We start from the raw sequence: 10,442 nt of genomic DNA, 5'->3' as shown, positions 1-10,442 counted from the left end.
TATAATAGATTACTCCCAGTTACTACAGAGGCTGAGGCAGGAGGATCACAAGTTCAAGACCAGCCTGGGCAACTTAGGGAAGACCCTGCCTCAGAGCAAAAAAAGGCTGGGGATGGAGCACAGAAGAGCACCCTGGGGTTCCATCCACAGTACTGTAACAAAAAAGAGGTGGAGAAAATGGATTATTTCCAATATCAGAAGTAAAACAGGGCAGGTAATTACACATTCTGCTGCAATCAACGGATAATAGGAAATAGTTCAAACAAATTAAACAATTTGCATGAAATGAAACAATTCCTTGAAAAGAATCATAATTTATCCAATTTGAAATACTCTTAATAGTTCTATACATATAAAATAAAATAAATATATAATTAAGCATCTTTTAGTATATGTGCTGCCAAAGTGAGCACAATAAGCATCTTTTAAAAAAACCTCCAGGGCCAAGTGCTTCACCAAGCATTACAAGAATTTCACCAATTGTACAAATTACCTTCCAAATACCTGAAAAGGGAAGAATGGCTCCCCATTCAGGTTGGGAGACGAGCACCACCCTGACACCAGACAAGACAATCCAAAAGCAGTGAAGACAACTACAGCTTCCTTATCATTAATGAAACCAGGGAAAACTTCCTCAACAAAACCCTAACAAATGGAGTAATGTAAGACAAAATTATATGCCATGACCAAGTGGAGATTATTCCAAGGACGCGAGTCTGTGTAAATATTCAAAGCCCAAATAAATATGACATATTGTATCAAGAGAATATAGGAGCAACATATCATGATCATATCAAATGACTGAGAAAAAACATTTGACAAATTCCAACAATCTGTAATTAAGTAAAAAAAAAAAAAAAGAATCTTAGCAAATTCAGAAGAAAATTTTCTACATTTGGCTAAAAAAAAATCTTATATCCAACATCATTATTTATGATAAACTGAACATTTCTTCCCTACTATCAGAAAGCAAGTATGGATGAGTTCTCACTAATCCTATTCAACATCATACGGAAAATCCTAGCAAGTGCAATAAAACAAAGAAGGGAAAGAAAAGGTATACAGACGAGAAGGAAGAAATAAAAGATTCTATTTGCAGAGGACATTTCTTTGTTTAAAATTCAAAGGATTCTCTCACAAATATAAAAACGGCTAGATATACTTCAGCAAACTTGAAGGATAGTAAGACAATATCCAAAAAATAACTACATTTTGCATACTGCCAAACATCATGTGGAAATTAAAAGTTTAAATATCAATGTTATTTATAACTGCTAAAAAAGGGTATATATCTTATGAAAAATATTATAGGAGCTATATGCTGTAAATTATAAAAGAGTAAAGGAATAAGTCAAGGAATACTTAAATGATATACCATGTTCACAAAACCATGTTCATGAACTGGATGACTCAACACGATAAAGATACAATTCTCAAGAAACTGATCTAGATTTAACTCCATTTTCATAAAGAATCTGATATTACAACATCAGAAAACTAATCCTAAAGTGTATATGGAAAGTCAAAAAATAGGAGTACTAAATCAACTTAATAAAAGAAAAGGAATCATTTTACCCAATTTTAAGACTTACTACACAGCTTCACCAATCAAGTAAACCTAAGAGTGGATCAAGAAAAAAAATTCTGAGAAAACATTCAGCCTTTGGTTTTTCGGTTTGTCTTGGCTTACCCAAAAAAAACAAAGGCTGAATGTTTTCTCTGATATGTGGATGCTAATTCACAATAAAGGGTGGTGGGTGTGCTAGGGAAGAAGAGAATTACTTTAGATTAAGTAGAGTGAAGGGAAGCGAAGGGTATGGGGACAGGAAGGATAGTAGAGTAAAACAGACATTACTACCTCATGTACATATATGATTGCATGACTGATGTGATCCTAAAACATGTACAATCAGAAAAATGAGAAATTATACTCCATTTCTGTATGATTTATCAAAATGCATAAATGCACTATCATGTATAACTAATTAGAACAAATAAAAAATTAATTAAATAAATAAATTTTTAAAAAATTCTGAATGGTGTTTGGAACCACATTAAAGAGAGTTTGCCAGTCTTATGTGGTGCGATAAGAAAGTGTCCATTCATTTGTATAGCCTGGGGCTGGGTGTACTCAGTGGTATACTGCATGCTTAGCATGCTCCAGGACCTGGGTTCAATTCCCAGCACTACACATACAAACACAAAAACATGTTTCCTCATTCCCTTAAATATAAAAGTATTTCATACTCACACCCTATTTATCTTAAAAAATGTATGCTCCACAGAACAGAGACAATGTTGTAGAACAAGAAAGTTTCTAGACTTGCCCTCAACTTTCTAACTCTCGACACTGGACAGCACTAAATGCATATACAAGACAAATAGTCAAGGTCCTTTGCCTCCTAAACCAGAACCCTCTCCACCCAAATAAACTAAGAAGTCCATGAACAAGTCCTGTAGACTGAGAGGGTGTGTGAAAGCTGCAGTGCCTGTGTTTGACTTTATGTCACCTCCTTTTTATGAACATTCCTGAGATAACATTGCACTGTAAATGAGATGCTGAAAGTAGTTCTAAGTGCAAAACAACTTCTGTGTCTTTCTCCTGGATGAATTCTCAGATGGAGAATAATGTAAGCTGGGCCAATTTCTAACGAGGCTTCATATAACAAATAAGGTTCTCTTATAGTGAAGACACTTGTGGGGTTTCTCTTTGGTATGAATGATCAGATGCCATGTAGGATGCTTCCTCTTCTAAAAGGTTTTCCTCAGCTGTTACATTCAAAAAGTCATCCCCCAATAGAAGCTCCTGAATGTCAACAGAGGTGTGAGCACTTGTGAAAGGGGGCCCCTCCTCTGCCACGCTGACGGGGTTCCTCCCAGTGTGCATCCTTTGATGGTGAGTGAGGGAGGAGCTGCGGCTGAAGGCCTTTCCACACTCACTGCACTCATAGGGCTTCTCTCCAGTGTGGATGATGGAGTGTCGGATGAGGTTTGTGCTCCAGCAGAAGGTCTTCCCACACTCGATGCACTCATAGGGCTTCTCCCCACTGTGAATCCGCTGGTGCCTTGTGAGGCCTGACCTGCGATTGAAGGCCTTCCCACACTCCATGCACTCATAGGGCTTCTCTCCAGTGTGGATGCTAAAGTGGCGAATAAGGTCTGCCCTGTTACTAAAGGCTTTCCCACATTCTTTGCACTCGAAGGGCTTTTCTCCAGTGTGGGCCCTTTTATGCAAGATATAAGTGGAGCAGTGGGTGAAGGCCTTCCCACATTCACCGCACACATAAGGCTTCTCTCCGGTGTGGATGCGCTGGTGCCTCTTGAGGTAGGACCTGTGGTTGAAGGCCTTCCCGCACTCAAGGCACTCGAAGGGCTTCTCCCCAGTGTGGATGACGTAGTGGTGGATCAGGGCCGCACTCTCACAAAAGGCCTTCCCACACTCACTGCACTCGTAGGGCTTCTCCCCAGTGTGAGTCTGCTGGTGCCACATGAGATACGACCTGTGCTTGAAGACCTTGCCACACTCAAAACACTCATAGGGATTCTCCCCACTATGGATGATGTAGTGTCGAATGAAACCCGGCCTATCGCGGAAGGCTTTGCCACATTCTTTGCACACAAAAGGTTTTTCTCCAGTGTGGCTCCTGTTATGCAAGACAAAAGTGGAGCGGTGGGTGAAGGCCTTTCCACATTCACCACACTTATAAGGCTTTTCCCCACTGTGGATGCGCTGGTGCTGGGTAAGGTGTGATTTGCGGTTGAAGGCTTTACCACACTCCATACATTTATAGGGCTTCTCCCCAGTGTGGACCATGTGATGTTGAAGGAGGTATGTGCTCTTGCTGAAGGTCTTCCCACACTCCGTGCACTCATAGGGCTTCACTCCAGAGTGAATCCTCTCATGTCGGGCAAGAAGGCGTTTCTTGTTAAATACTTTCCCACATTCGTTGCATTTGAAGATGTTTTCATTCTCCTGACTTGTAGGATCTTTACCTGTGACCTGGGGGTCACAGCCATGTACAGCATCTCCTGGACAGACAGGATCCTGTACAATCCTTGAACCTGGGTCCTCAGCTGCCCCTAGACCACCATGTCCAGGGGTAACTGTCCTAGGAAGCTTCTCCTGCAGTTCTATGCCTGGTCTCAAGAGTCCCTCCTGCACTGCGCATGGCCTGTCCTGATCCCTGGCTTCCACCAGCTGGGAGCACCCTGCGGCCCCTTTTGTTAACAGTCCCTGGAGCGGGGCACCCTCAGACAAGGCTGGCTCACAAGTAGTAGGTTTGGTGGCTTTAGGTTTTCCACTGTCACCTGGAAGAAAATTCAACACACAACAGGGCCTGTTAGTAATCACAGAAGAACAAGATCATCACATCAATGAAAACATGGAACTGAAAACAGCCTCTCTGTCCACTTTGTTACCTCTGAACCTGAGGAGTGCAACATCTTTCCTGGTGGCCCTTGGACCCCAAACACCTTGAAAGGGAGACCAGGGGAGAGGCCAGGTCAGCATGCGAGGGTCTGCAATGGAGTAACCTCCACAACTGCAGCCTGCACGAGGCTGGACAGAGCAACACTGACCCTGTCTGGGGTGAGTATCCCTACGTGACACCATCCCATGTTGCTCCAAGGTCACCAGGAAAGCGCAATGAACGAGGCCCACATGGAAGACAGGAAGTGTGATGAGAGATCACAGCGGAAGTCATGTCTGGCGTTTGATCAATGTGAAGCCTCGAACATGAGGTATTTCTCGAATTCCTGTCTCACACATGGTGGGCTCCCAGGATCACTATGGATGCCTAGACAGTTTATCTTGAAAGGATAACTCAGGAGAAGACTGGTCCATGCAAGAAAGACAAAACATGTGATCAGTTCAGGGCTGGAGCAACAACATCTAATCTGGGCCTTTGTAAAGGTTAAACCCCAGGTTTGCAATTAATTTTTTTCCTTCTTTATCAGTTTTTTAATTTATCTATGTATTTGTCTTTTTGGTGGTACTGGAGATTGAACCTGGGGACCCTGTACCACTGAGCTACATCCCCAGTCCTTTTTATTTTTCATTTTGAGATGGGGTCTGGCTATGTTGCCGAGATTAGCCTTGAATTTGTGATCCTCTTAAATCACCATTCTGAGTAGCTGGGATATAGGGCACAGCTTCACATTCAGGCACTGCTTGATTATTGACTCCTTGAAAGTCATTCCAAATGGAGAGGTTGGGTGAGGGGACAGAGGGTCTTCAGGGGGAGATATCATCTCAATTCCATATTTAATATTTACAAAAAGGTATCTCATTATGAGCCCCTAAATAGTGTATTCTAAAAAAATGAGTTAGGCTAAGATCTGGCAAAATGAGTAAGAAGAGCATGAGGGTATTAAGCGACAACATACCAACGAAAGCCTGGTGCAGTGGCCCACACCATAATCCCAGCAGCCAGGGAGCCAAGGCAGGAAGATTCCAAGTTGGAGGTCAGCCTCAGCAACTTAGTGAGACCCAAAGCAACTTAGCAAGACTAATCTCAAAATAAAATGTAAAAAGATCTGGGGATGTTGCTCAGAGGTAAAGTACCCCTGGGATCAATCCTGAGTACTATAGCTCTTGAAAGGGGACAGAGTGAAAGACCAAGTTACATGGGTAATAACTTAATGAACAGTGTGTATATAATGAAAACCAACAGAACTGTCTATCAATATGCCAATGACCTTCCCAGGTCAGCAACATTCCATCGACATACTGTCACATGTACAAACCAGATGGTTAACTCCCTGAGGACATGGAAGTTTCGTGTTTGGACAACCTTCTGACCCACACTTCATGCCTCTTTTAACATGTGTTCTTAGTCTGAAAGGAGCATGACTACCTCAGGGGTGTGGACTGGGATGCTCAACACGCCATCTGTTCTCCTTGGACACACAGCTTAGCCACTTCTCCCAGCACAGGGACCCAAGAGCGTGGTCAAATGCCTAGTTCCCTTGGGTGGGATGCGAGGAGACTGGGGTCTCTGGAAGTGGGGGTGATGGCCCTACCTGGAGAATGGTGGGAAGACCATCAGATAACAAGGAACCTGGAGGAGCTCCCCATGCCCCTCACAGGCCTGGGGACAGTGAGAATCACAACTAACACACGCAGAGCTGCTGGTCTTGAGAGACAGGTGCGACAGCTGGTACTGACTCAGCCACCCTTTTAAAAAGCAAGGGAGCCTTCAACCTCACTAGGGCCTCAGAGCTGGTGATGGCCAACCCCAGTTTCGTGGAGCCCTGGGACAGGTCTTAGCTCACCATCCTCACTCTTTCCCAGGACCTGGAACAAGATGATGGGTTTGGCTGACCAGAGGAGTACAGGTCAAAGGGCACCATGGCTCCAAAATCCAGAGGTCACAGTAGGATGCTCCCCAAGAGATTCCAGGGTCAGCGTCTTCCCTGTCTCAAGCCTGCAGGGCTCCCACTGGCCAAGGTCATGGCTCCTACCTGGACAGGTGCTCTGGGAGAGGTCTATCATCACCGTCCATAGCTGCTGTCCGTGCTCCAGCTGGAAGATCAGCTCAGGGTTTGGAATAGGATACCCTGTTCGGGGACAAAAAAAAGGAACAGAGGACACAGATTTTGTGAAAAGCAGTAAACACCCTCTGGCTCCTCCAGGCCTAGAGGATGGGGGCCAGTCCTTGGGATGAAGCCTCTCCCAGCAGAACAAACAGCTGACTCGGGACCTGGAACCAAGGCTGGCCATCCTTGCTGCATGCACACTTTACCCCAACGTGCACTCGGGAGCTGGCATGTGTGGGGGCTAGTCAAGCAAGCTGAATGCACTGCGTCATCTCTAAACTGAACGATATTTATGCAGTAATTCAGGGGGAAACAGACATTTAAAATATTCTCTTTTCACTCAAAGCAAGCTATGTGTAATTTGTCAGTTTTCCTTTCCTAGCCAAATACCTAAGTTTCAGCAATGCACTGAAAAAAAGGAGATCTACTTAGCTCACGATTTTGGAGGCTTTCGATCTAACTCAGGCAACCCACTGGTTCAGCCTCAGTATGAATGATGTTGTACCGGAGCAGGTGAGTGGGATCATGTGAAGATACAGATGTCAAGTGCAGGTCCACTGCATGGTGGAGGGGCAAGTTCTTACCCAGGGAGACCAGGAGTCCACAGTTTTCCAGCATCACCTCCTGGTACAAGGTCCTCTGAGCTGGGTCCAACTGCCCCCACTCCTCCTGGGTGAAAGTCACAGCCACATCCTCAAAGGTCACAGAGCCCTGGAAAGTCAAATAGAGGGAGTACTATTGTCGTGGGCTGCTCCAAGAGATAGGAGAGTCTGTGCTTCACCAAAAACATACAGAGATGAACACCTAAATCACAAGGTGTTTCTTTACTGAGGGCCCTGCTCCACGCTGGGCTCCGGGAGGGAGGAGGAGCTGCTTGAACATAATGCCGTGTAAGGGAGAAACACCGCCTATGCAGAACCATCAGAGTAGGGCAGTCAGTGGAATCGACTTCCGCAGTGAGATGCAGACAGGGCTCGATCTAGGACATCAGAGGCCTGGGGAAACAATGACAATGGCGCTGCCCATGCAACCTGAGTTTTTCTGGTCCAGCCAGGCGCTGCCCCAGGCTGAGGCCTCACGTTCTGTGTTCAAGTGACTACCAGTCCCCAGCTTAAAAAGTTAGACTCAAGGAATCCAAATGACTGAAATTGGCACTTGCCAGTTGCGTGACCTTAGGGACCTTTCATCATCTCTGAGCCCTGGTTTCCATATCAATACAGAAGCTCCCACTTTATCAACAAAAGTCATAAAATTGAAAAAGAAAATATCCTGTGCCATGGCCTTTAGGATTTCTATGACTCCTTCCAAAGCTTCTGAGGAAAACACCAGCATCATTCACCTGGCAGTGACCTGAGCCTAAAGGACCCCACCAATTCACCCAATTTCATGTTTGAGCTGGTACTGCATGAGCTGGATTTGAGGATTGTACTGCCAACATTTCTCCACCACCAATGTGAATCTATAGTAATGAGATCATTAAGTTTTCCCACTAGTTTTTGCTGTTCAATCTGTTTCAGCACCTCTTCAAAATATTTATGACATGGGTAGAGCCATCATCACTAAGTGCATGGGAAAAATACCTATAGGGTGCCAAACACCTAGGGAGTTGAAGGTCTAGAAAAGCTCACTTTCCACAACCCTTTACCCCTCCCCTGGGCTTCACAGTCCCAGGAAGATGGTACAAGGAACCATTAGTACCCCCACTCCCAAATGCTGACAGTTGGTAGCCTGAAGTCCAAGGTACTTCTAGACCAGGAAACTCAAGTGACTAAGGATAATGCAGCTGTAATCATGAAAACATGGGCTTCTGACTGGTTACAATGTTGTACAGATAAAGGTGGAATGAACATGGAACCAACTGCCACAGGATCTCAACAATCTGAAACATGTCTTAGCAGGTGGGGAAAAGAGACAATCATGGCAACCTCTCAGGCCATCATAGACCACCTTAAACAACCAATTCACCTTGCCTTTGTCTAAACAGTTCTCTCTGCTTATATCTAAAGCCCAAAAGCAACTTGCTGGAGGAGCACTCCTCACCTTTCAGAGTTCACCTTAGCTGTCAGCTTCCCAGCCCACTAAGCGTAAAACTAAAGGTTCTGATGATCTATATGCTAAATGTGTTTCTGCTGCCTCCATGCTGTGTGACATTGGGTAGTTAATTAAGGGTGTCAAAGTCTTGAACTATTCTGGTGTTAAACAGTGAGAGTAACAGAACCTAAATATGAGATCAGATTAAGTGAGGTGGTTAATAATGCCTCCCCTCAGCTTATGTCAGGGATAATGAAGGACAGCTATTATGGGTTTGGTAGTATTTCCTACTTCCCTCGGTCTCACAACATCCTAGAAAACATCAACTTAGCAACCTTTTAAAACTCTGCCAGATTCCCTATAGGGAAAAAAAAAAAAAAATCCAGGCCAAGGACAAGTGGAGAAGGGGTTACTTTTCAGCCTGAACAGCCAGGAAAGACCTCTCCAAAGAAGTGATATTTGAGCAGGGCCAAAAAGATGGAAAGAATGGCCTTACAGAGATCTGAGGACAGTGTCTGAGGCACAGTGAACTGCAAGAGCAATGGCTGACAGACTGAAATCTGCATGGTCAGGTTGGTGTATCTGAAGAGCAGTGAGCCAGGAAAGATAGGAAGGAGGCAAGATCAGAAGTAGTCAAGCAGGATGGATGAGGTAGCCACCTGCAGGTCACGGCGGAGAGTTTGTATTATGCTGTCATAGGAGCCGGTCGTGGGTAACCTCAACCAATTATTAAGCAACTATCAGAGACCTCGTACTCTCTGTATGGGTAAACTAGGTAAGGGGTAACTAGCAGAGTGTGTCCTACCATATTGGTGAAGAATGCACATACAGCTTTTCCTGGCTGGTCCTCCATTAGAAGCAGGAACAAAATTGGAAAACAGTTTAACAGTCGAGTCCTGGACGATGTGGGACCGCTGGTACAGAAGCTGCCTTGCAGCTTCCTGGACTATCACTAGAGAGAGCACCCTGGCTTCAGGCAAGCCAGACAGCGCAGGCTGACTTCCAGAGCCGTTTCTCGTAGCTGTTTGTTGCAGACAGGGGCTTGGCTTCCCGGCAGGTTGCTGCAGACTGTACCACGGTGCTGTTTTTAGGTATGATCTAAAACCGGATCTACCGTCCGGATACTAACGGACTAATCTGAGCTCCGCTTTTCATAAACATACACAACTGCGAAGGGAAACCGGGGGCCTTTTCGGCTTCCAGCCTCTGTCCACCAGCAGAGACGCCGCAAAGCCGAAACCCCGTCCACTCACCTGCGCCGGGTCCAGCAGCGCCGCCGCCATCCTGGGCCGGGGATGCCTCGGGCTTGGCGTGCCCGCCCCGGGACTGACCCTGGCTGCCCGCCGCGCTCCGCCGCCCCGGAGGCTCCCGGCGGGGGTCCAGGCGCCGAGGCCAGTCCCCGCCGCCCTCCGGCTCCTTTCCGAGCAGCCGTTGGAAAGTGGCCGCGAAACCGCCCGACTTTCCACAGCCGGCGTGGACGCCGCCGTCGCGTCCAGTGACGTCACCGCCGAGGGCTATGAAGTTCCGCCCCGGCTTCGAGGCTCGCCGGAAGTGCCTGCGTCCTGGGTCACCATTGGCCAGCGCCCCGCAGACTTACGCGCGGTGCCTTTTGGGTGACGGTGCTGCGCGCAGGCGCCGAGAGGGCGCGTTCCCTAACCGGCTGCCGGCGCCGTAGCTCGCTCTTCACCGTGGGCGCAGCTCCGCAGGAGTGGAGGCCTCGCGGTCTCTCCTTCCGTCTCCCGGGGAAGGGAGGCTCAGGAAGCAGGAGTTTTGCTCCGGGCCAGTGAGCAGACGCCGAGCCGGGCCCCAGCCTCCATCTCGCCTTGTCTGCTCCTTACCGATAACCCAGAGCAGGACACAGGCGTGGGTCCCGC

General features: G+C 46.6%; 1 protein-coding gene across 1 annotated transcript; it reads right to left on the bottom strand.

Annotated features, from left to right (window-relative positions):
* Positions 1–1,936: 1,936 nt before the first annotated feature.
* On the bottom strand, positions 1,937–10,036 carry LOC124967130 (zinc finger protein 805-like). Its single transcript, XM_047529178.1, has 4 exons — positions 9,822–10,036; positions 7,122–7,248; positions 6,463–6,558; positions 1,937–4,308 (listed from the first exon to the last, which is right to left on the bottom strand). Exons 1-4 carry the CDS (start codon positions 9,849–9,851, stop codon positions 2,681–2,683), a joined length of 1,881 nt encoding a protein of 626 aa, XP_047385134.1. The 5' UTR covers positions 9,852–10,036; the 3' UTR covers positions 1,937–2,680.
* Between the last annotated feature and the right edge of the window lie 406 nt (positions 10,037–10,442).

Source organism: Sciurus carolinensis, chromosome 16 (assembly GCF_902686445.1).
Source record: "Sciurus carolinensis chromosome 16, mSciCar1.2, whole genome shotgun sequence".
NCBI lineage: Eukaryota > Metazoa > Chordata > Mammalia > Rodentia > Sciuridae > Sciurus > Sciurus carolinensis.
Note: the sequence above shows the minus strand (reverse complement) of the source record. Positions and strands in the feature narration are given on the sequence as shown.

Excerpts from the sequence above, each read along its gene's own strand:
- LOC124967130 (XM_047529178.1), bottom strand. The coding sequence starts at position 9,851 with ATGGCGGCGGCGCTGCTGGACCCGGCGCAG. Across the intron at positions 6,559-7,121 it reads TGGACTCCTGGTCTCCCTGG|GGTATCCTATTCCAAACCCT; the intron begins GTAAGAACTTGC and ends GTCCCCGAACAG. Across the intron at positions 4,309-6,462 it reads CTCCCAGAGCACCTGTCCAG|GTGACAGTGGAAAACCTAAA; the intron begins GTAGGAGCCATG and ends ATTTTCTTCCAG.